General features: G+C 43.0%; 1 protein-coding gene across 5 annotated transcripts in view; it reads left to right on the forward strand.

The window, feature by feature from the left end:
* The window catches only part of dlgap2a (discs, large (Drosophila) homolog-associated protein 2a), a 132,524-nt gene extending 106,031 nt beyond the window's left edge, over positions 1-26,493 (forward strand). For 4 of the 5 annotated variants that reach the window (XM_031847508.1, XM_031847512.1, XM_031847510.1 and 1 more), the window contains 10 exons: positions 362-430; positions 1,413-1,572; positions 2,508-2,721; positions 9,947-10,006; positions 14,781-15,166; positions 21,198-21,286; positions 21,426-21,865; positions 22,469-22,560; positions 25,636-25,809; positions 26,263-26,493. In XM_031847508.1, the coding sequence (XP_031703368.1) occupies positions 362-430; positions 1,413-1,572; positions 2,508-2,721; positions 9,947-10,006; positions 14,781-15,166; positions 21,198-21,286; positions 21,426-21,865; positions 22,469-22,560; positions 25,636-25,809; positions 26,263-26,469 (1,891 nt within the window). In that variant the 3' untranslated portion in view covers positions 26,470-26,493. The remainder of the gene's footprint in view (positions 1-361; positions 431-1,412; positions 1,573-2,507; positions 2,722-9,946; positions 10,007-14,780; positions 15,167-21,197; positions 21,287-21,425; positions 21,866-22,468; positions 22,561-25,635; positions 25,810-26,262) is intronic. The other variant, XM_031847509.1, reaches the window with a different exon arrangement.
* The last annotated feature ends 283 nt before the right edge of the window (positions 26,494-26,776 follow it).

Below are 26,776 nucleotides of genomic sequence, written 5' to 3' on the forward strand. Positions count from 1 at the left end.
TGTGTGTGTGTGTGTGTGTGTGTGTGTGTGTGTGTGTGTGTGTGTGTACGCCTACTGCGAGACAAAACCCATAATACACTCCTCATAACGTGTCTGTTCATGTTTCATTTATAAGATATTGCCATGACCAGGCAATTCTTACTACCAGCGTAATGTACCTGTAACATTACTAGAGGCCCATGTCGATCATATTGTATTGCTCTAATGTTTGCAGCATTTTGGTGAGAAGTCCCAAGCAAACATTCAGTTCACCACAGATCCCATACAGGGCCAGCTCCATTAGACTTGTGCCCAGTGACGTCACATCCATCCAACTCCCACTTGTGGGACCCAGTAACTCTGTTTTCTTCTCTACCCACAGCTCTTACCGCCTGGATAAAATCAACAGTGACATGCGTAACTACATCACCAATTTTGCTGCAGACTTGAGGTGAATACAGGCTCCACAGCGCCACCCCTCCCCTTGCCTCTCTGTTGCTGCCATGTTGCAGTGGTCAGACGGCGGAGCCAGCTGGCTCGCTGCCCTGCTGACATACCCAATATGAACGCCTCACGGAGCAAACACTCAAGACCAGTCAACGAGAGGTCACCTGGGGAAGCCAGCACATACTGGCAAAGGATGGGGCTCTGTTAAGCACAAAATAGATTTGATTTGATTCACCGCTATACATTACACCGCCGGGTTTTTTCAGATGTTAAGAAGGTTGATATTACTTTGCAAACACACACAGCCTTGCTTCAGCATTCCAAGATGGATTGGGGGACTTTTAATCACGCTGGCATTTTCCTCGCTGCCAAACACCAGTGTTTATCGCTATAAAAAGCCCTGAAACTGCTTACTCATCTCTGCCTGCCATTAGAAATGGCTCTGGCAGAGGAAAACTCACTTTGGTATTCCTAATGTGACTCACATAGCATTCTCTAGTTTACTTAAAGTGCCTTTCTTCTCGCATGTTTTTCTATTTGTCTTCTCTCCAGCAGATTTCAAACCAGGCTTGGCTTTCTGACCTTCCCTGCTGCACTGCTGGGGTAGCACATTTAATTGACCTGGCTGACACCGGGGTGCTCTCTGAAGCGCTTGCTCACTAACTAGCTCCTGTTTTGCATTTCCCTCATTTCCAAGCATTGATTGGGTGTTTCAGCACAACAGAAATCGAACTGCCTTTTTGAGGACGCTGGTGAAGACATCAGTCTAGTGGGGGAGACACCCAATGTCATAACTGTCTCCTTCTTAAGTTCAGGTTGCCCAGAGGAGAACACTTAATTGTGTTTGCCATCGTGTTACACCTGTAGCCACTGGACAAACTGCTTTGGTTATTAGTTAAATTGTGTTTTATTGACTTGCTGAAGACATCCTCACCATGGCTGAAGTCCCACTCCGTTGCTGCTTCTCTTTTTTTCTCTCTGTTCAGTCAGAGCTACCACTTGCAAGCCACCAGGGACATGCACCCAAGCATTGCCCTGGATCCCTCTGCCAACTACAACTCTCCCAAGTTTCGCTCCAGGAACCAGAGCTACATGCGGGCAGTCAGCACCCTCAGTCAGGCTAGCTGTGTTAGCCAAGTGAGCCAGGTGAGTCTGCGCCCTTTCAATTAGGAGGGCTTTTCAAATCCAAACTTGTCCTGGGGAGCGGTGGTTTGTACACTGGGGGCTGCTCAGGGACCCTGAAGAGGTCCCAGGGAGTATTCAATGAAAGGGATTGGAATAATTTCACACCAAAGTTGTTCATTTAAAACTCCTGGAACTCCTGAAATAGCACGACTGTCCTAAACATAATTTTGATTCTCCTACCGTGTTTTCAATAACCCACACAAACATCCCTTTTTTTTTGGCTTCATTTTACTGACACATATTTGTTTATGACAGTTCATTGCACACTGTTTATCTGGATAGATTAAAAGACTCCAACAGGGGTTGATGAGATATTCATCTACCTCTTAAATGGGGGGCATATTGATTTCTTCAGAGTCTTAAAAGCTCAACTAAACTCTCCTAATTCAAAATCCCGATAGAATAAGATGTTTATCTTTGATTCTTGATATTGCCAAACAAGTCAGTACCAAAGACATTACTCGGTGCATCAAACCCATCTGTAACAGGAAACAGAAGTACTTCAGGTCAACATCAACAACAAATCTTTTACAGCAAACTCCCTGATAAGGTATGACCTTGATTTAATGAAAATGTACACCATGCTGTTTGGTTGTATTCACACAAAGCGCGATCTACTGAACCAGCACGCAGGTTATCTTCTCGTGTGTTTTTTGTGACATTATAAGAACACATCTTCCCTTGATCTCTCTGCTGTTTTTTTAACACACACATTTGTTTGATTTTAGCAACTTGTTTGTCTGAAATACTTTGTTTTTATTTGAAGGGAAATTGACAGAGAACACAATGTGAGGTTTTTTCCAACCGACCAATTCATTTCTCCAGATGAACAAAGAAATAACCTCACTTGCTTTAACAATGGAGAAAGCATTGCTGACGGCTTTTCTTTCTCACAGGTGAGTGAAACAGAAATAAACGGCCAGTTTGAATCGGTGTGCGAGTCGGTGTTCAGTGAGGTCGAATCCCAGGCCATGGAGGCTTTGGACCTGCCCGGCTGCTTCAGAACCCGGAGTCACAGCTACCTGCGAGCCATCCAGGCCGGCTACTCCCAAGACGATGACTGTATCCCCCCCATGGCCTCTGTCACCTCCACCATCAGGTCGACCACAGGTAAGGGCATTTTGACATTATTTCAATCCGCACAACTCAATGTGTGTCATCCTGGATGTTGGTATTTTTATTTATTTGTACTTTAACAAATTAACACCAAAAGCTTACATTTGGCATTAACGTGTGTTAATGGATGATTATAGAGCAGTTAGTGCACACAGCTTCATATCGCTGCATGAATCACTCTTGTGTGTTTCCATTGTTTTTGATGGACGTATGATTACCGTAGCTACCACTTGTGAGCTGTGCTAGTTCATCCAACTGTATTTTGGATACAGTGCTTCATCTGCTCATCCATTGGATGCATCAGAGAGTAAAGCTATGAACCCTATTGAAAATCACAAATGGAAATTGTCTGAAGAACAAACTCAGGTCAGGATAAGAACATGGCTGCTTTTTCCGCTACATTTTGGAAATCTGACTTTCTTTGTGGTGCCACAGGATGACACTTTTGACACTTACATACGGCTTTGTTGCGAACAGGGCAAAGAAATGGGGAAATTCCAGTATGCAAAGTATGCATTGTTAACTTGTAAACCCAGTTTACACTTAAATATCACAGCATATACTATGAGGTTTCTTCGCACACAGATTTTTCACTTCACACAAATTATTTTGTATCATTGCAAAGCTCCTGTTTACTCACAATGAGATCACATTACAGAAGTGCACACTATTGTGTCTAGACCTGGATCTTGAATTATCTAATGCCGACAATGAATATACTGGTAACTGAACTGTCACACTGGTTCGTCACATATATAATAATCACATAATGCAAACTTGTTACAATAAATCAAAAGCTACTCAGCTGACGCGTGCATTCATTTCCGATACTCAGCTTTGATTATATATTGTAAGCTTATGGTGGTTTCAACGATTCCCGTGATTGCTGGCTTCACAGAGGAAATGATGCGTCCTTGTGCAGATGAAGGATGTTGGAAGAAAAGAAGAAAAAGTGTCCGGGATGAGAAGTCTGAGCGGATTCCACCTTTTCCCACAGTAGATTCATGAACTAACAACATCAGTTGGACTATAATAGGGAAGGTTAGAGGTGTGGCCATCTGGAGCTGTGCTTATGATCAATTCTTCATAAATGTTTACTTTCACTGCTTTCTCAGTAAACTCAAATATCTTTCCATTTTTAGGATACAGAGTTTGGTATGTGATAGATTTCGCCACTATTTTAGACATGAGGCAATTGGTGCTGCGAATCAATCTGTCAAACTGGACCTCACTTTTTCAATAGGGTTCATACTATACTTCCTGATTGATGGAAAACGGTTTGGAAGCTTTGCTCATCTTTGCCTCTTTTCATTGCACAAAGTACACATTTCTTTACCTCGACTAAAAGCAGACGAGCATGCAAGGATTGTTCTTACACCTCATTTATTAGAAATATTGTCCATTCTCTGTGATGTTTTCCGGGAGCTAGGAGTTTCAGCTTTGTGCATTGAAAAGATGCAAAGAATGCATGCTACAAATTAAGGTTGAGAAGGCAGTGTAAACCATTAATGGAAATGAGTCAAAATGGGAGTACTTTCCCAGTGTTACACTGGTTTTCAGCACCGTAATGTATGATTATATCACAGATAATAAAAATTCTCGAATAAAAATACTTCTATACACATCTACAGTATACAGATGAGTGAATTGGGGCAATAATCACAAGGTTAGCACTTAGTTGTTGTAGATTTCTGCTATTATCTTATTTTGACTCATGGCATTCAGTGCATGATTTGATGTTACTGCTTTTGTAGCAATAAAAAGCACATTCTCTCCAGCTGCTCACACCTGTGGCCATATTACAGAGACGTATTCATATTTGTCTTCCAGATAGAAATTATGTGCAGGAAGACTCTTGTTTACCCGGCCAGGCCAGTGTACTTGAGGATTTGGCAGACACGGCCCCTTTGGCTCATGATGATCTAGGCTGCCCCATCAGAAGAGACAGACTTTACCAACAAGATAACATGGGCGCTACAGCCAAACCTCTGTCTGGACCACCTGTGTCTCCAAGCCTCTTCAGATCCCCCAGATCTAGTGCCCCAGAACGGCCATCGCCAAAAGCCATCCAGGCCAGTATCAAAGAGTCAGCTACCTTGGCTGCAGCTATCAGCATGCAGTGGAAGGAAGAGGTCTCAGCCATGCGTCGAGAGCTAGCCGATCTAAGGAGGGACCTCTGTGTAGAGCTTCGTGCTTTCAACAGTAATTTCAACACTTTCACGCAGCATTACAACACTTGGTCTCCCCAAGGTGGCAACATGGCTGCTGGAGCTGAGGTGGGTTCAGGTGGACGGGTTGGGGCAGGGACAGGGACAGGACCAAGGGGAGGGGCAGGGGTAGGTGTAGGTGTAGGTGTAGGGGCAGGGGCAGGGACAGGACCAAGGGGAGGGGCAGGTGTAGGTGTAGGTGTAGGGGCAGGGACAGGACCAAGGGGAGGGGTAGGTGTAGGTGTAGGTGTAGGGGCAGGGGCAGGGACAGGACCAGGGGCAGGGGTAGGTGTAGGTGTAGGGGCAGGGGCAGGGACAGGACCAAGGGGAGGGGCAGGTGTAGGTGTAGGTGTAGGAGCAGGCGGACTTGGAACCTCTGCGGCAGGTGGAGGCACTGGGGGAGCTAGAGAGAAGAAACCCAAGATCTCAAAAGTGTCTGTGGGGACCCAGGCCAGAAGCAAGGTCCTGGTCCGGCAAAGCACTGCAGATGCAGCGGTCAATTGTCCAGAGGAGAAGGAGGAAAAGAAAGGAGGCCGCAGAAATCTGCCGAAACAGCTCTCTATGGACCCAAGCATTCTTGCTTGTCCACAGTCAATGTATGTGGAGAGTGCCATACCACTTTCTTTGGATCCAATACTTCCAGGCTCTGTTAGGGCAGCAGAACCAGAGACATTTGATTTGACTGCTCTGCCCTCTAGAGCTAAACCAGAAACAGAGCTAGAGCCATCAGACAATGCAATTGTGAGTTCATCTGACATGGTTACTAATGAGCCAGTCACCAGTCATGGTACAGTGCCAATTTCCTCAGAAGCAGCCCTTGAGAGCCCACAGGATTCTGTGACAGTGGAACAACAAATGCCAGTCACTGCACAGCTAATAGCTACAGGCCCAGCTAATGAGTCCTATTCTGATACTGAACCATCTCACCCTGGTGACATGAAATCCACAGACTCAGAACTAATTAAAAGTGATAAGATACAGATACCACATCCGGTTCCTGTAGTTACTGTGTCTCCACCTGAGGAACGTGATTGTGACATCATGTCAGATTCAGAGTCTCCGGATCCTATCACCGTGGAAGAACTAGATCCAGTGTCTCAAGAACCTGCTGCTGTGTCTTTACCATATTCAGGATTAGATGATCCAGATCCTGCAGACCCAACAGAATTAGAATCAAAACCATCAGACTTACCAATAGTGTCCTCATCTAACCCTGTTAGTCGAGGCCCATTCTCGGTCTGTGTCTCACCCATACTTGATCTTGATACTGCTACATCATGTAATTTAGAGACTGACATCATATGTCCATCCATTGTGGTGTCAGAGTACCTTGACACAGATTCTCCTACAAGTCCAACTGATAGTGACACAAATCCAGAGCCCATTATCACCTTTCCAGATGATCCTTCTGACCCTCCCCCAGAGCAAATGACATCGGCCTCAGCCTTTGCTTCCACTTTAGTAGAAACTCAACCCGACACTGACCCAGAAGACTCAGAGTGGCCACCGCTTCCTGAACCACTTGATACCACCCCTATATATCATGCCGATCTGGTCCACTTTGATTTAGTCATGCTGACTTCCTTTGATGAAGATGATCTTGACTCTGTGTTTATGGACCCTGAACCAGATCCGTTTGACCTGAGTGTTGACTCTCCATCTATGACAGAGGATTTAGATCCACCCCTCTACCAATCAGATAGTTCAAGTTCATCCCTACCCACTGTTGACCCTGCCACAGTGTGCCCCTTGGATCCTTCACTGTCAACAGAATCTGTCTGTTTGGATCCAGCTATTGAGTATCGCTTAGCTCACATGCTTCAGGATGTAGCCTCAGAATTACACAAGGTCCCACTACCACAGGTCACTGTCACAATATCCCCTCCGAGTTCAGTATCTCCTGATACATCATTGGAAATAGACTTTGGACCCACAAGTCCAGCCCCAGATCCCCTTCCACCAGATACAGATTCATCACCACCAGATCTCCAAGACATACCCTCAGTGGATCTTGCACCCATGGAGCCAGATGATATGATTGCAGAAACACTGGAATGTATGGCTGAATCCCAGGAGTATGGGGAACTTGTGGAAGAAGAGATCCCAGGTAGTCCGGAGAGCTCCTCAAGCGAGCAGGCCTTTCTGTGGTACAGGTGGCAAAGGAGGGGCCAGCAACTAAAAAATATGCACAGGAGTAACAGCGTGGAACTCTGGAGCGGGAGATACGAGTACAACAGTGCAGAAATCACATACGTGTCTCTCACTCTGTGAGCTCATACCTCATTCTCAGCAGACAAAATGTAGCTCAAAGTATATTTATAGCTCACGGTTTATAGCTGCCAGTACGCTGGAGTGCACCGTGCAGATCTAAATGCCATGTGAGCATTGGCATTCAAAGCAAGGACTTCCTTATACACAAACCTGCAGTAATATCCCATGAAAAAAGACTGCATTTGTAGCAGCAGAAAAAAAAAAACAGGTGATTGCACCATACTGCAAGAATGCGATGAACCCTTGGCGGTGATGAATTAACTGAACAACCCTGCTTTAAAGACATTTATTGAAAGCAGTATGAATTTTTCTGAAGCTGTTGTCACCACTGATGTGAATTATCTTCCAGGACAGTACTGCCTTTTTAATCATTGGATACACTAATAATGAATGTTCTTGTTCTGTCAGTGAATTACATCAAAGACATTTGACACATCTATTTTAAGAGACTCTTTTGGAGCTCTGTTATAGACTACAAGATGGCCTAATGTATACAAGGTCCTGACAACCCTTGCAATGATGATGGAAACTTTCCTTCCCTGTACTTATTTGTGAGCTCTCTGTTTATTGTCACTCTAGAGTGGAGTGAAGTAAATCTTCGCAGTTATCATATAACTATGAAAGCATACTGTTTACTATGTGAGCTGTTGGATGGACTCTGCGGGTATGAAGAAAAAGGGTGTGATGCTGTGGAATGATGTTTTGCACAAGCCTCGACTGAGCTGGAATATTGTACTGTTAACAGAAAATAGAAAGTAACTCCCATTATTTAAATTCACGCTCAAATATGATGAACCAGTACAGTTATGGTATGTAGCCTCTTTGTCCACGCAACCTCATGTTACACAAATGCGCATAGACTTTGCTGCCAAACATACAGCATATATACACACACAACGTTGCTGGACAATAAGTATAAGGGTAAATGTATCGAGAAAATACACAAAATCAATTTAATTTGTCTGCTAATCTGACTATAGTAATAACAGGCCTTGTTGAGAGGTGATTTTTTAAATGTAAGATATCATGTCAATGCTCAGGAATCAAAGACTAAGAATTTAGTACTGGGACATAAGTGTAATGACATGTTGAATTGTGCTCCTTCCTGAAAAGAGGTGTACAAAATATGATATAACGTGTGTGATACTGAATGATGAAAATGATGTAATGGTGCATGACAGATGGCCTCAATATATTTTGTGCATTTCATATACAGTGCCTCATTGTATTTGGTTCTGTTCATTGTTTCATTTTGATATTCCGTGCAATGAAAGGAGCCTACATACCGCAGAATACGCAGACTTCTGCGACCAGCAATGAACGACTAAAGAGCCAGGCAAATCACAAGATACATCTGTGCTATCTGTCCAATTAACGGGCTCTATATGGAATCGCCCACTGAAGTCTGTGCTCTAATAAAGTGTGCTGGAACAAAAAGAGTCTTTCAGCTGAACATCAGTGAGCTGCCAGAACTGTGTGTTGTCTCCAATTGAATATGTGCAGAGCACTTTATGGAAGTTTTGCTAAATTGACTGACTCTGAAAGGTTTTCAAAGGGGTTGGTAGTTAATTAGGATGTATTGTTGTATTCTTTTTGCTCATTTCACCGGCATCAAAGGCACCACCCTATTCCTCCCTGGACCCCTTCCATGGTTAACTTTTCATTTGCGACATATTTGTCTCAAAGTAGCACATAGTTGACCCTGTACTGCAGTGTTTATTCATAAGATATAATCCAAATATAAACTGTTTCAGGACAGTCATGCGTTAAGATCTATGCGTATAATAACTTTGTAACCGAGGCAATGATGCTGATGAGTAGCTGTGAAATGTCTGCTTAAGAAGGTATATTTAGCAGAAAAAAACATGCTTGCTGTCTCTGTGTTTCCTAGAACACAAGATTTACATTATATTATTTCAAAGGCGTTACAAGGAAACCAATAACCTCAGTGGCCTGCCAGAAGAGTGAACTGCTCTATTGCAGTTCACATAATTGTTTTGATTGCTTTCCGCATACATCTACTTTCCTTTATTGTGAATGTCATACAGATTAAGGGGAGTGTAATTGCAGAAACATTCTCCAATTCCAAGGTTAAATTGGGATCGTGATCTTGCACCTCAACAAGCACTTGCCACATAATACATTCAAAATGCTACGTTCATAAAAACAGAAATGAAAATGCATTCTTACCCGATTACAAGTAAAAAAAAATGTATACTGGTATCAAGAACACATCAGCAAAATGACATTACATTTTCAAGAAATAATCTCCACTCATCCCAGACTGGTAAAAAAAATCAATTGATCCCTGGTTTGTATGGATCACACAAGACCAACATCTGCCACTGTACTGCTACACCATGGGAGTACACTAGACCTTGACGGGCGTCAGCTTTCATTTCATTAAACGTGCTCTTTGGAATCTATGTTCTATATTTGGTCATCTTGTAAGAGTGTAGCAGTTTCCGGTCAGTGGTAAGACCATGTCGGGAGGTGATGTGTTACACCAACCTCAATAAAAAAAAAGAAAGTCTCTCCGCATCTATCTGAAAATGGTCTACAATAAACATCAGATATGTATAATAAGTAAACATTCAAAGATGAAGAAAAGTAGCAATTGTGTGAGTGCTGGTTACTTAATGTCCACTCTGCGTATCTTTTGTGTAGTGGATAGATTGTACTTTATGTTTGGGCAGAAATGCCCACTTTTCTGAATACCCACCCCACTCCCTTGTTTTCAGGGATCCAGTTCTGCCTCCCCTCCACCTGCAGCATTGATCGGACTCCCCAACAAACCCCAGGTAATCCTGCCACCTGGGGCATCCTCCATTGCTCCGCTTCAATGCCAGAGATTTCAATGAAACTTCGAGTTGTCCTCGAGCAAGTTGCTGTTAAGCACATGTTGAAATAATGTTTATGCAATTGCTCACACGTTTAATGAACTACGAGTCACCATGCAGCGAGCAAGCGGCGATATTCTAACTAGCAATTAGGAGTTTATTGAATACAAAATGAGTCATTCACGCGACAACATCTTTTTTCATGAAGCACTTGACTCCATAGCAGCTAGATTGACTGGAGGACGCAGTTGCTCCGCTACACCTGTACTACGCCTTCCCGAAACAATCCTCCTCCTTTTGTTTAACTCTGTAGCCATGACGGAGCGTTTTCTTCGCTGTCGCTTGACATATTATTTATGATAGCGCCACTTACCGAAACCTGCCTGAAACGTCTCTCCATCTCAAAGTGTGCGATATCACACGAGCGCGCACACACCAGCATGTTTCCATTATTCAATGACCCATCTAGTGGACGAGAAGCTGATTTGTTTTCATGCAGGGTGAGGTTAAGAGCCCAGTGGCATGCATCTAACTGGTGACATGCAGATGTGTCACCGGGACCAGGAGCAGGAGAGCTACTTGAAGACGGCCTCTGCAGTGTGACTTGATCTGAGGCATTATAGGCCAAACAAAGGAACGTCCTTGATCCGCAGATCGATAGAATCTCTCTGTGAAATGTCTCTATTTGCTGCTCAAGGGTTGTTTTCTTTGTTGCAAAAAGTGTTCCTGTTCTCGGCGTTTCATCACAATCTTTAAACTTTTGCAAACCATCCAGGGTCGGTTAAGCGAGTTGGAGTAAAGACTCTGTGTCTGTTTTTTTTTGTTATCTATAGTTAGCAATTTTTTACAACAATGTCTTTATTGTCTGCAACACTCACAGTGCCAATAACGGAGTTGGCCATCGCTCTTCCTCTCCCTCCCTCGACCCAAGATCATTTCCATATCCTTAAAAGCCTGCTGCAAAACAAACTGCTGCATTTCCTTTACAGTGATGAATCCAACGGGGAAGAAAGACTCTTAACGACGTGTCACTCAGCTCCCCCCTACCCCACCCCCATGTTAGCATACAAGCCAGTCCTGATAAATAGAGAGGTCCTACAGAGATGGAGTGGTTAAATCACTGCCTTTGTGTCTCACGTTAATCAAACTCACTGGCACACTGGTAGTTATTTGTACTTGTACTGTGTGTGTGTGTGTGTGTGTGTGTGTGTGTGTGTGTGTGTGTGTGAGAGAGAGAGAGAGAGAGATTAAATGGAGTATTCACAATGAATACATAATACATTAAGCAGCTTCTAACGATGCCGCTGTTGTTGACGTACCTCTTTTAAACTGTACTCACCATACCTACTGTTTCCTAAAACCTGGTATACAAGGAAACATGTTGCTATCATGGAGATGTTTATAGAGGCATATTGACAATTGTTTAGACGCTAAATGGCTTTAGATCCAAACTAGTGTTTATATATTTAATGCATGCTACATAATAAGTTATTCTGTGGTTGCCTCGGTGCGTACAGTACACCAGAAAACAGTTCCTAAATGTTGGTGCGCTACCTTGTCCTTAGCTTTCCACATGCGTCAGTTTTAGGCCATTTGATTCAGCACAAAGTTGTTTAGGAATATGCTCCATATTAAGCACTCGCTCAAACATATGAATTGACACTCCCCAAGGGGGGAAGTTATCATCACTCCCCACTTCTTGCTTTGTAGAGCTTGGTGTTTCCTTGTGGGGAGTGGCCAGGTCGGAGTCTAGACGCCAATAATTGAAGCTGTTCATATTCTACATTCACACTATCTACTCCAGTTTTCTTTTTTATTTCTTCCGTGTCCAAAATCTGACCATCTTTTACTTGACATGCTTTACTGCCTGAATATATCTTGATAGCCATGCTTGCTCGGCCATTGTTCCTTCACAAATGAATCTGATAAATCTAATTAATTCAACTTTGGATGCACCCTGCATTCCCCCCCATTAGCCTTGCAGTGGATTTCCCGAATGGTTTGAGAACCGCTGATAAAAGCCAAAGTAAAATCTGAAAACAAGACAGGGCCACAAGATTAGGTAACGCAGGACGCGCCTTGATATTGTGGGGCAAATTCCTTGCCAAAAAATCTGCAATTAATTGAATTACTGTCAGCACAACCACACTGAACTGCAGTTGCCTCATTGTTAATCCAGCTGTGGTTGTTCAGTACTTTGACTGAAGAAATAGTCAACATGATGTTCAATATGTTTATTGCAATTGATGAGCTTCGTTTGTGAGCACCTCTCGTGCTTATGAGAGTCTGCACACCGCTTTGTTTTCACATTTTTTGTACAATTATAGTGAATCATTTTGTTGATGTGCACACTTTTACTGCGTGCGAGTGTGCACGGGCTGTGTTGACTTCAGATGAAATCTTTAAATGCTGAGTAACGCTGCCACTGCCAAGATGGGAGCAGGAATTATGACTCCCCTTTGCACGACTGGCTGGCTAATAATGGCTCTATTTTGGTCCTCCTGCTGAATCATGAACCCTGAATTGGTCATCTCTTTCCTACTTTTTTCTCTCCTCGCTCCCTGATTTATCTTCCACTCTCTATCTCTCACACACACACACACACACACACCCTATCTCTCACCCTCTCATCCTGTCGGCACGGATCCACTCTCCTCTTGTCCCCCCTCTCACCTCTACATCTCTATTTTCTATCTTACTTGTTCTCCTCTAATGCATCTCTTCAGCCATGAGAAGTTAATTTTGTGAATGGACAGCAGCATGAGTCATGAAGCCCCCGGAGCACAACACTCTTCATAGACCAGACATCTAGCTATTTATAAACACAACCAAAGTCTGAATGAGAAAGAGGCCAAAAGGTGTGGCAGGCTCGAGGTAAATATAGCCCTGGGTTTGTATTCTCACCACAAATGATGCTCTTTGTAAAAAGGGTTGCAAACTAGAAGAAAACCTTTGTTTCAGACAACAGTGTGTTCAGGCTACAATGTAATTAGGCTGAAATGCTATCAATTCTCCAGCACAACTTTTGGGATTCTGAGTTATGGGGGCGCAGCTCATTAGAACTCAAAATAGATCACATTTCGGTCTCATAAGGACTTCCTTAATTGCTTTGTGTGATGTAAGCATTTGTGAGACAGAAACAGAAACACAGAGTTCAAGCCGGTTTACCTCTTTTGTCAAGGAAAACGATAACCCATAACTTAACCTGCAGCGTGACTCGGTGTTCTTCCTCTTCGCCTTATCTCTTTCTTCTGTTGTTTTGCTCTGAGGTACCTGGCACACTCTCAGCTTTGATCAAAACGCACCGAGCACAGCTTGTGCTTGAGATTCTTCAGCCCGTAACCACACTGACTGAGCTTTTCCCTCTAAAAGCCTCGTTTGAAAATATAGACATGTCAAGCTTAGCAGGCATTCGTGACCCATTCCTCAAGTCCATCTCTCTGTGGATTAAGTCCACGTTCTCATTTGCACTTGAAAGAAGTAATCCCCCCCCTCTTTCTGTCATGAAATGGACGGAATAAGAAGATGAGAGCTGTCAGGCTTCTTTGAGCAGTATCTCCTCACCTGGATCCTCCACACATGAGTACTCTTGATTACTTCTCTGTTTGTTTTTTTACCGTCATCCGTGTCTGATGAGTGTCTCGTGTCACAGAGGCTTTGGAGTTCTCTGTTACTCCATCGACTTATTCATTATTCCCCAAAAATATTTATTCAGAGCTTTTAAACGTTGCCCACATTTCCAACCGTCCCCTCCCTTATCTGAGTGCTGAAGGAGGAGGGGACCAAGAGGCAAACTAACCCTCTCTTTTACAAAACTACATTGTGAAACTTATTTGAAAGCAAATGTAATCCACAACAAAATACGTAACTCACGACGCAGGTTTTGTTGCATGGGAACGTAACCGTGCCTCTTGAACAGAAGGTACTCACTCAGCCATGGAGCTTTGGATCGATAAGATGATCAGCAGTTTGCCATGAATTATGCTGAGGCATATTTAGTGACCAGCTATATTTGATCAAGTTGTGAAACAAATGGTGTTGCTGCCTAATTTCCCATCATAGTTGCCATGATATATTAGCTCGCCACGTATGCTAATGAGGTCGTCAGGTAATGAAAGCGAGTTAATTAAATTTAATCGCTAATACACTGGAAAGTACTTTATTTTAATGGCTTGTTGTCATATCACAAATATGTGGTGCCTGCATGATGTCTCTGCCATATACTGATCTTGGGAGGAGTGTGTAGATTCACACACACACACACGTCCATGTTGCAGTGAAATGAATATTTGGACAAAAAACGTGCCCAGAACCGTCTGGTAAGACCCAGTAGCTTAATCATGTGATGGCCTGTTAAATACGTATCAAGACAATTTAATAAACATAGAATTTATGAAGGATGAAACACCAGAGAGAATATTTATGATTTAGTAACCTTCTGTGCATGGTTGGGCATTTACTTCACTTTTCCTCCTTTACAGGAGATACTCTGGTTTTAAGTAGAATCATTGTTTTTAATTGCTGAATGTTTTTACAGGATGAACTTTATTACATTCTTAAATCATGAAAACTTAACAAAATGATATTTTCTTGAGCTGTAGTAACTTTGAAATAACGGCCATTAAACTTACACAGTACATATAAAGTCCCATAATGGCAGTGACCTGATAATATAAATGCAGCATTTTAATATTTTTTATATTATTATAAATTCACTTTTTTTCACCTCTTCCAGCCATCACCTACACACCCAACTACAAGAAGGCCCCTCCTCCAGTCCCGCCCCGTACCACTTCCAAACCCCTCATCTCTATCACGGCCCAGAGCAGCACCGAGTCCACCCAGGACGCCTACCATGAGGGGAGGCACCCTCATGGCGGGATGTGGGCCCCCGACGGCCTCAGCCTGGGCCTGAACCCAGGGAGGGCCCTTTATAACTCCACCGACAGCCTGGACAGCGCCAAGGCTGTGACCATAGCCATGGAGGCCGCCGGAGTCATGGCTGGAAAAAGACACCCGTCCACAGACAGCCACAGCTCGGTGCTCACCTGCGACAAGGCCATCCTGGTGTCGAAAGCCGAGGAGTACTTGAAGACCCCTCGATCCTCTATAGGGATACAGGTTAGTCTGGTCTGAGAGTGTGAATAATGAGAAGATCTGACATGGAACCTATGCATGACTGCATAATAATACAGACTACTCAAACACACACACACACACACACACACACATAAATTCAACTCGGAAACAATGTTCTCTTTTCAGCAGCTAAAAATAGCAAGAGTGAGTCATCTTACCGCAATCCATCCATTAAGATTCACCTCATGCTGGAGCAGGTTGTAGTGAATGAAGTTCACTCCATGGTTCATTCACTCCTCCATTTACTATACCTGTTTCTCTTTCTCTCCAACCTCACGCTCCCTCTCTCCTTCTCTCTCTTTCTTTCCCCTCTTTCTCTTTGTCTCTCGCTCTCTCCACCTCCCACTCTGTGTGATCTTAATCTTGGCTTTGTCTGCCTCATTCTCTGATACAAGCTGAGGTCCTGGTGTTGTTGATCTCCAGTCGCAGTCTAAAGGTTGCACAACAAAGGCTGAGGAATCAGTGTCAGCTCACACCATCACCTCAGGGCCAGTTATGGTATTTCATCAAAGCAGACTATCAAAGGTATTGTGTGAATTTCAGATTTTCAAAGCCATTGTTGGCATCTGCTCTTGCTCTGTGCATAGTTAGTGGTAGTTTTCCTGTTTCTTTCTGTTTTCTTCTTGGTCTCAGCCACTAAATTATCTTTATCGTCATTATTTCCCCTCGTCAGCGTCTACATTCATTAATCACTCCCTCGTGTACTCATTAATTAAAGCTATTTACTCAAAGTCCGGGACAAAGTTAAACCTTTCAAATATTTCAAGGGAGAAAAGCCGACCACTTCATTAATCTCATGCTGTAGGTGTTTCAATGTCATTGGGCGATGTTCAACTTTTTTTGTGCAAATAACTCAAGCACACCTTTAAGGGTAATTGCTGTGTTTTCTTTTCGGTTTTTTTTCCGAGGTGATATTAAGAAGAGATGGCTGGAGATTGGCCTAACACCCAAATTACAAACAGGCCGTTGACTGTCAGATGTTGCCATCGGGGAGTCAGCCAGAGAATAAATAATCCCTTCAAAGTCAATTGATCCTGCTACACTCGCTGCGTTGTATCACATCCAAAGTTAGAGAATACCCAGCAGCAAGTTTTGCCCACACATTACATTTCACTGTAATGTGTAAATGGGAGCAATTCAAAATAGCCTCCAACACATTACTTCTAGCAGCCTATTAAAGTGATGTACTGTAATTTACATGAGAAACCTCCACCGCAGATTTTTAGACTTTAACTTGACTGACCAAAGTTACTTTATTACAGTTTTCAAGTCCGTGTGGGGAAAACAGAAAAATGGTTTGGTAAAAATCGAACACTACAGGGGGCACTACGGAGCCTGGACATATTTTCACACCTTAGAAATCTGCATTTTATGTCTGAGTAATATTTGAATGGGCCTCTTGGTCGCTAGATTCAAACTTTTCATTTGCATTTGTACTCTGGCCATCCTCGTTAAAGCTGTGAAAATGATTTGTGTGTTGGACCAAATCCAACATTTAACTGATACCAAAACTGATATGTTTAAAATAAGCCCAGAATAGACCCCCCCCAAAAAAGCTGGTTTCTCACAACAGAGCCTGAATCTGAGCCGTCATCATTAATCACCAATACATGTACAGATGCCAGCCTTGTTTCACAAATATAGTCGGGAGTTAGGGGAGAAATCAGTTGAATGCAGGTTTCACAGTAACCAGGTTCCAGTAATTACCTGCCTCGTGTAAAACATCTTGATTCACTCACATGCAAAACATTGTTCCATCTCACATTCATTCATTTGCTCACTCAGGCCCCAAAGTGTTCATTCCATGACTCATTTATTGATTGTATGACTTCCTCACTCACTCACTCACTCATTCAGTGTCTTAGTCGCCGCATCACTCACTCAAAGAGCAGGTGACTTTCTCGTTCTCTCAGAAACCAAATGACCTCATACACCTACAGTTTCAGGGCACCTCACCACACTGATGGGTGCTAATTTCAAACAGCAGAACTGCAACACGAAAAAACCTCATTGTCATGCTTCAGCGAATTTGGGCTACACGCAATGGTTGCACCACCTCTCCAAAATCAACCGGCATGCAGCTCTAATTCAGTTAATTCATTACGAACTGAGGGGAATACAAATCAAACGTGTGAGCGTGGGTGAGATAACTATAGGGGACAGTGTTTATCCTCACCTTTACGAGGACGTGAACGTGAATTAAAGGAACGAGTAGCAAGGGAGCAAGTAAATGTGTTTGTATGCGTGTGCATGTGAGCGACGGGGAATTATATTGGCTTTAAAATGGGCTCCAGTGATGTGTGTGGAGTCCATAATCACTTTTAATTACCAAGGCAGGTGCAGTAAACGTCTACATTTACAGAAACATCCAAGAGGGACAGAAATGTAGAGTGGGCAGCTTTTACATCACAGTTTTAGGGAGTTCACATTGAGGAGACAGGTCATATCTCTTTTGTGAATTTTGGCATTTTATCAACCTGGTGGAGGTCAATTTATTTAATTTTGACTTGTTTTAGATCAACAAAAATAAATGTATTTATAGTTTATTCATTTTACACCAGACTTGTATTCCTGGCTTCATGGTGTGGGCTTTAAGAGAGCATTCAGAGAGAGCATGTTGGGAAATAATACAGTAATGCTTTACTTAACTGGGCCAAATTTCCCAGGATGTTTTCTAAATTTTGCTATTCTGATTCTAATTCCGAGTTCGTTATTTCAAATTTAATTTGGTTAGTTGAGTTCATAAGCAGTCGTTGATTTTTAGAGAATTTCCATGAGAGAACTGCTCCAATTATATGCACCAAGAAACATTTCGTTGCTACCTCAATGAACAGCAAAAGAATATCCAAATTACAAAAGTTTGAGACTTTCTGAGTGTGTGGAGTGGGGGTGTGAGCTGCTCTCTATCACTACGACATTGTTGTCTGCCAGTTTAGATGAGATGACAATAATGTGTCGCAGCAGGCAACTCGAGGGGCAAGTATTGATTTATCTATAATGCAGACAACTTTGTCCTGCATCGGCATAATATCACAGTCTGCTTTCACCTACTACTGACTGTATAATTAACCTCAATTAGTCACTGTATCGATTTGCCATTTCCTGTTTGACACCTCTAGACAGGGTCAACGTATCTTTGATCTTTGATCTTTTTCCATGCGGACGTGTTGTTGTCTGACTTCCTGTTGTCCTTCAGGACCACTCTATAGGTGCCTTGGATGCACATTAGCTGAGACATGTTTGTGTTCTAGAATACTAATTGATGTATTTACAGAAATAGTTTTAATTGGAGCCGTAATGACGTAGTTCGACGGGGGAAGTCGGAGCTTTTAACCTTAAGCACAGTTATTGGCTGGGAAATGTCACCAGGTGGTGTTTGTGTGTTTCGGATGAAAGGCACAGTGGCTCTGTTCAACTTTGTGCTGATGCTCACAGTTTCCACACCTGTGCTGACGATGTGCCTGTAATTACTGATGCAGGGTGTGTGTGTGTGTGTGTGTGTGTGTGTGTGTGTGTGTGTGTGTGTGTGTGTGTGTGTGCGCGCACACCGGCGTATCTCTATGTAGGTACACCAAGACATCTTCAGGGTAGGTAAACCTGCTGGACATAAATCTCCAGCCTCTCTAAAGCCTCCTGGACGTTTTGTCCTCCTTCAGTCCTCATCCATCACAGACATGAAACTCATTCTCTTTTCATGAGGTGGACTTTGCGCTGCTTCTAACACAAAGCAGTGGAGGTCACCTCAGCGAGCAGCTCCACACACATTTCATCCCTGCTAACGGCTTCAGCCAAACGGCCTGATGGTATACAAAATGGCTCTCCAAAAATGTCACTCCCAAGCTCCAATACTAACCACTCTACGCTAACGGCAGGGTTGACATTTCCTCACAACAGAGGCATGCCCTATTGCGAACCAGCGCCTTTGACTCACTCTCATTGTCATAATAGTACATCGAGCTGAAGATTTGTTAATGCCAGACCATCTAAAGGCCTCATTGATATTTGCGGTGGAGAAGGCAGAGATGATGCTCTTCTTAGTACAGGAATATACTCAGATTTATCTTTCAGCCACTCGAGCAGCTCATCGAGTCATTTCTTCGGCTAACATTTGCTAATTAGCACCAAACACAGAGTACATCTGAGGCTGATGGGAATCTTTGGCCATAAACCAAGATATTGAACAGCAGCTGTACATCTCTCTCATTACCCGGCCGGGCTGGGCAACATATTGATAATATGTCAATCTCATGATATGAGAGCAGATATCGTCAATAATATGGCGTACGTGTTGTCTTTTCCTGCTTTTAAAGGCTGCATTACAGTAAAGTGATTTTCTGAACATCGAGACTGTTCTAGCTGTTCTATTATTTGCCTTTAACCACTTAGTCATCATATCCACATTAATGATTATTTATCAAAAATATCATTTTGGAAATATTTTTGTAAAAGCACCTATGTCAACTCAATATGGTTGCAATATATCGATATTGAGGTATTTGGTCAAAAATATCGCGACATCTGATTTTCTCTTAATCGACCCGGCCTAGAATTCAACCACTCTCTACCATTATATGTTATTTGCAGACCCTGTCTGGTACTCGCAGTAAAAAAGAAGCTCCGTGGGCACTGAAGAAGAAATACTGAAATGGCAAAAGAAATTGAAAAAAAAGGCTTAAGACAGCAAAATACAAGCTAAATATTGTGCCAGTAAGCCAGCAGAAAATTGTTAATGCTAGTCAAAGAGAGAAAGCAAAGAAATTAATCAGGGAAGAGACGAACAACTGGAGGAACCAGGAAGAAGTGACAGATACAAATAGATAGAGAAGCATAGCAGAAATGGTGAGCACTGACAGGGTTTCCATAAAGTCAGTAAGACATGGGGCTCCGGGGAGCGGTGCAGGCGGCGATGAAGAGGCTCTGGGCCCGGTCTCCTGGATCAGGATGGCAGCCATGCAGGGGCAGGCAGGATCATCATCAGTCACTCTTCCTTCCCATCCCATAATATCCACTAATGTTGCCCTATCTGTCACTGTGTGATCGCACAGCTGTGGATACTGTGGACAAAGACCAATCCATACTATCCAACTTTAAGTACGGAGCATTTTTCTTGGGGATTTTGCCATCAATTGAACAGTTGCCTATTTACACGTCCGGCAGACACGGAGCAACGTTAGCATTCATTTGAAGTCGTGTTTCTGGCCGCCTGATGAGTGTAAATCCAATATTCACTCTCCTTTTGGCTTTTGTTTGGTCCAAACCAACTTCTGAGCAACATATCTTGCTGTTCAGCTGCTAAATCATTTGCACTTTGATCACCAGCTGGTTCTCATGTTTGCTGCTGGGCAGGTAGAGTACAGCGGGTGTATCAGAGCTGTGTCACTAAAAGTACCGCCCGTGTTCAGAAAGGATGCTGATGAGAGTGGTGTGAGCGGACCAAACCAGTAATGTTGTGGGCTGTAAAAACCAAAACACTGAGCTGAAAGATGCTAAAAATTGTAAGATTTATAAAATATAAGATTATAGTACAACAAAATAATCCATACCTTCCTTTTTTTGCGTCCTCTACTGTGTATTTGATGTGATAAATCATATGAGCTGAATTCGAGAATCACATGGTGACATACTGAATGTGGTGATCATTTTCATCACCAAACTGAAGCAAGGCAACTGTTTAATAAGCCTAAATATTCTAAATACTAGAACTATGAACATTTATAACTAAAATGAGCTTTTTTTGGACATTACGTATTGTGCAATATAACATACAGCACGTTCTCCTTTTTTCTCATTTTTTTAGATTAACTTCCGTAGAAACCTAAACTCCTCTGCAGGAAACCTCTTCTGTCTCTGTTGCCTTTGCTGCCTCCATAAATCACACAGTGTTTACTTTCTGACAGGCTGTGTACAGTTAAGGTGCTCCGTCCAGTCCCGAACCAATAATCCCAGAGGCACTGGGGAATGGAAGCTCACATAATGAGAAGCACTGTTGGTTTGTATCATTTCTTCACATTAGGTGGAAGCAGCCACAGACTCTGAGTCTGAAAGCAAAGGTTTGCGGGAGTACCACTCTGTTGGGATCCAGGTGGAGGACAACAAGAAAGGGTGAGATAATGGTTCTGGGATTTTAAGGTCATTAGAAGACCTCCATCTTTGATGTTTGCTCCCTGCCATTATTTGCCATTATGGTCTGTGGGTATACTGTATATGTGTGTGTGCATTCATCTTTGTCTTTCTACCTCAGACAAGGCAGGTTCAAACGCTCCAACAGCGTGACTGCAGGTGTGCAGGCTGACATGGAGCTGGAGGGCTTCCCTACCATGGAGGACAAGGGCCTGCAGTTCGGCGGGGGCTTCCAGCGTCACTCAGAGCCCACCACACCCACCCAGTACGGGGCGGTGCGAACCGTGCGCACCCAGGGGCTCTTCAGCTACCGCGAGGATTACCGTACCACCGCTGAACCCCCCAGCCCGAGGGAGACCACCAGCGAGACCAACTGGCAGCTGGAACCCCCCTCCCCGCGGGAGAACGTGGCCTCGTCGGGCGAGTCTGGCAGGGCATCCCCCTCCCTGAGGAGGGATGGGAGCTGGTTCATGCAACTGCTCCACACAGAGACCAAGAGGATTGAGGGCTGGTGTAAAGAGATGGAGGCAGAAGCTGAAGAGAATGACATGTCAGAGGACAGTGAGTGTTGTGCTGAAAGTTTCATGTTTGTCTGATTTGAGGCTGCTTCTGCACAGGCAGATTAAAAGATGGATTTTTATGCCTCCGCACCAGTTATCATGTTTTCGGGTCGTCCATCATACATACGGTCCATTCTCGTGAATCTCAGGAATACCCAGAAGGAATTTCCACAAATTTGGCATAAACATCCTCCTGAACTCAAGGATCAACTGTTTAGAATTGGGTGGTCAAAGGTCAAAGGTCACTGGAGCCTCACATCCGTTCTGTTCTCCTGATCGAGACATCTCGAGAACACAATCAGCGAATTCCTTCAAATTTGACCAAAAAGTCCACTTGCACTCTTGTGAAAATGATTCGAATTTGGTGGTCAAAGTTGAAAGGTCACTATGACCTCACAAAACAAGAATTCATATGCTTATTGTGCTGATTTCACAAAAAAAAATTTAATAGGAAATAAATGATGAAGTGATGACATTTTGGACATACATGGATGTACACTGCAACGTGACTAGTTGGCGGAGGCGTACAACCACGACGCAGTGATTCTAGTTTTTAATATACTGCACTGTGTTGTTCTTGATATGTTGTGTTTGTGTGTTCCAGCCCTAGGTAAAATCCGAAGTGCAGTGGGAAGCGCTCAGCTGCTTATGTCCCAGAAATTCCAGCAATTCTACTGGCTGTGTCAGCAAAACCTGGTAAGAAACCCATCTAAGAGAGTTGATGTGTGTGTAAGTGTGTGTGTGTCCTTCATGCTCAAAATGACTGTATGTCAAGGGACTTATGTGATCACAGCTGATGACACTGAATCAGAGCTCCCTGAATATCACTGATTGGGGAAAGCTACAACACTGAGAATCAATAGCCATCAAGCACATTTATACGTGACCTGAAGGTTTTGAGAGGAACAATGCGTGAGCATGGATGGGCGTGGTGATGCAGCTTTGTCCTGAGAAGAGAAGAAGAGCTGAGCCAAACCTGGGTGGAAATAGACCTATACGTATTCAGCCACTCTATTGTTAATCCAGTGCAGGAACTACACACACAGGGTCAGAGATTTCTGCCTCGTATCTTTCTTGCACTGTTCACAACTCGTTTTATTGATCCGAGCAAGTACACAATATTTCAAACGAAGTTGGTGAGGAGTAATGAGAGAAAGTGTTGCTTGTTTTGCAATGTGCAGCAGAAACTGCTCATTCGGGGGAAGAAGGAGCCGCAAAGGGGATTAGATACAGTGAACCAGCCTTTTAGACCAAGTCAAGTAATATGTCCTGCTGGAGGACACTGTGCAGGTTTACAATGCAGGTTTACTGCATCATTTTCAAAAAGATGCAGCATTTCTCCACATGACATAAATATTTTCATATTTGATGCAACATTTACTTCATACTTTGGCTTAGTTTGTTAAATAAATGTCCCTCAAGTCAAATTTCTCTCTACCTGGATCAACTTTCTTAAAGCTTGATTTAAAAATGCTCTAAACGAGAGACAAACAGTGTTCTTCTCTGGGAGGAGATCCAGGATTAAGAGCTACACACTTCCACAGCCGGGGCTTAAAACTCACCGACTCCTCCTAAATCTGCCAGCTCTGGATATTTGAAGCCTTGAGACTTTTGAGCCAGTTTGCAGAACGTCACAAGTTCAGGGGTCAGAATAAAGCTAATGAAGTGCCGAGGCTTCCCCCTCGGTAATTGCAGATAACAGAAATACGCTCTGTTCCCTGCTTACCTTACATGATGGAGTGATTCTGGAGTCATTTAAAATTATTATTTCCTTTAGAAAGGAGAATTATACCCATCTCAAAATGTTATGACAATATCAAAGTGAAACGCCGGCTCTCTATTGGAATATTATGCAAATTTAGAGGATTTGAGTCAGATCAAAAGATTTTTTTTTAAATAACCGTAAAGTTACTGTCAACTTTAATCTCAGTATCACTGACACAATAGTGATGCACAATTTGTCTTAAGTCATCTGATTCAATGAGTTGTAATTTAAGGAAAGAGCTGAATAAAAAGTATTTTCTTTCATATTTTCAGCTTGTTTATTGTGAAGCATTTAGCTTTTACAGGGTCATGGCGTCTCTCATTTCTTTGATATATTGTTTGTTAAAACAGGGTAGTACGACAGGATAACATGCAGGAAAAGCCACTATAAACAAAATTCTGAATAAATAAAATAAATAATAAGGAAATAACTCACCGATAAGTGTAGCATAGGAAATAGCAGGCACTGCCGCCGTACTGTAAATATATTATACCATCAGACAGCCGCACCCTTCAGCAGCCACCTAATCTAAATGTCATGAGATATGCGAGTGTGGGAATGTCTCTGTTACCGAGTCGACAGGTCCCATCATAGCTTAAATTGCAGAATCGGATGGCTTGAGACTAAATATAAATATGTGCAACCGCTTTACTCTCAATCAACCAGTGCAATCATGCTAGTTGTAAACAATATGCCACCTAGCTATTACCATTATGTCTGTGCATCCCATAGATATAGTCCCTTAGACACAAGCCATGAAATGCGTAATTATTTTGAAGTACAATTACAAGTAGGATTAGTTTATAATCAAAGTAATATGTGCATGAACAACATACAGTAGGTGCATAAACGGTGTAAATCTAAAAAATACTGAAGGACTGAAAGGTTCTATTGATGTTTATCTGGAACACATGAACAGCTTTATAATAAACAGGTTCCTCAGTGCTCCGTTGCTTTGGTCATAGTTAACTCATTCATGTGTTGAGGGTTGCCTCTTAAATGTCCACAGGCCACACAGAGAGCAAACACATGACCTTGATATTTTTCAGCGAACCGTTGTGTAAAAGGTTCTGAATACATGAAACAGTGTTGTTTTGTGAGACCATTGTTGAGTCAAGGCTGTCTGTCTCACCATAGATCAGTCCAGCATCAGCAAGAAGTTCTGTCCAGTTAACTCGTATTTCCAATTAAATTTTTACATTTGAATTTTGATAGACAGCGAATATTTTGGATTACAAATGCTTACACCTGACCTCGTTCTCAACATTGAAACTATGTGACCCATAAACTTTTGTTTCTTTGAGAGTACATTCACAGTCATACTTCACTCAATGTTCAGTGATTGTGATTGGATATGTATCAGAGTAAAGAAACAGCTGGTGTGTTTTATTTTCAAGCATCTCTGTTCATATCTACATCTGCAAGCAGAAACGATGACCTTTTTTTTGGCTTATGAATAATGAACATGGTGAACAGATGGGACTACATACAAAGCCCAAGCCTAACAGAACAAGTTAGAATACAATTACCTGTTTATCTTTTATTAACATCAAGTATTAGCACAGAATCTCATGACTCAACAAAACCTGCAGCAACTGCCAGCCGGTTGCAGAGACAATGAGGCGCTCCTCAGTCGTATGTTTCTTTCATGTCAGGAATTAAGTGATGAAAAGGACTGAACTGACAAAGGCTGATTATGGCTCATTCATGGAAATAAGACAGGATTGGTCTCCATCGCAAGTCGACATCCCTCGTTTCAACCAAAATCCCCAAAACTGGCATTCGTGAAGTCTGAAGTCTGATAAGGACATCTAGTGGCTCTAAGCTGAAGTACAATAACTGGTGTGCTCATGTCTCTTTTGTATGCGTATGTATGTACAGTACAGTGTGAATCTGTGTGCCAGCATTACAGTGCTTATTATCTGGAATACAGGCACTGAACCAACAATGTGGCTCTTCACTCAACGTCACCACCTCATGTTTTCTTTACCCCTCTTCCCTCGTAGGACCCCAGTGCCATGCCGCGGCCCACCTCTCAGGACCTGGCTGGGTTCTGGGACCTACTGCAGCTCTCCATCGATGATGTCACCATGAAGTTTGACCAGCTGCAGCAGATCAAGAACAACAACTGGAGGCCCGTAGACAGCCCGGAGAAGAAGGTGAGGGATCGCCTCGGCACTGTGAGTCCGAGGATATTACTGCGTCTTTACTTGCATGTATTTTGTATAATGATTCTGATAAAACCTCAAAGACTGAAACTGATCACTTTTCCACCTCCCGTATATTTCCATACAGTCCCTTAGCAAAAATCTTACTAAAGGACAGAAACAAAGACTGAACAGTTATTTGTCTTTGTGACAGAATCATGAAAAGTGTATTCATCGGACCAGAGTGTCTTCAGATCATCATTGAATACAACAAAATTCATAAATCACTGACATCATTAATTTCTATGTAGAACAGAAAAACAGATTTGTTTGTGATAAAGATCAAAGCATGCCAACAGGGCTGCATAAAAATCCTGGACGCTGCGTTTGTTCGTGTTTTTTTATCACTGTAGTCCCCAGTAAATTGTTGAAGTACTCATCAAAGCTGTACAAACACGCCTTAGTAATCCTCACTTTTTCCTAAAGCCACCAGCTCCTGTACCAAAGAAGACAATTCGACAGAGGAGTATGGTGACGAGGGAGAAATCCCTGGACCTCCCAGACAGGGGGCGGCAGGAGGCCCGTCGGAGGCTCATGGCAGCCAAGCGGGCAGCCTCCTTCCGGCAGAACTCAGTCTCGGAGCGGGCAGACAGCATCGAGATCTATATTCCCGAGGCTCAGACTAGACTTTGAGAAGATAGGGTCCAGGGTCGACGCGTCTCCCTGCTTCCACGTTCAAACAACTTCAAAACTAGCCTTTTTTCTAGACTGCTACTCTCTGTACTCTTCCTTTATCCATCCGTTGTCTGATCTCGATCGCCATCCTCAGCGCCCATCGCCAAACACCATTGGTCTGTAGGATGTGCCGAGCCTCTTCTCCCATTGCCAGAATAAGTGTGAGCAGATATGTATGTCTGACATGGGTCGGTTGGGTTCCTCCTTGGTTTGCTGGTGATCATGATACCCAGCCTACAAGCTCTCTCATCCAATTCCCTGGATG

This window comes from Anarrhichthys ocellatus, unplaced genomic scaffold (genome assembly GCF_004355925.1).
Source record: "Anarrhichthys ocellatus isolate YVR2014 unplaced genomic scaffold, GSC_Weel_1.0 scaffold7, whole genome shotgun sequence".
NCBI classification, from domain to species: domain Eukaryota; kingdom Metazoa; phylum Chordata; class Actinopteri; order Perciformes; family Anarhichadidae; genus Anarrhichthys; species Anarrhichthys ocellatus.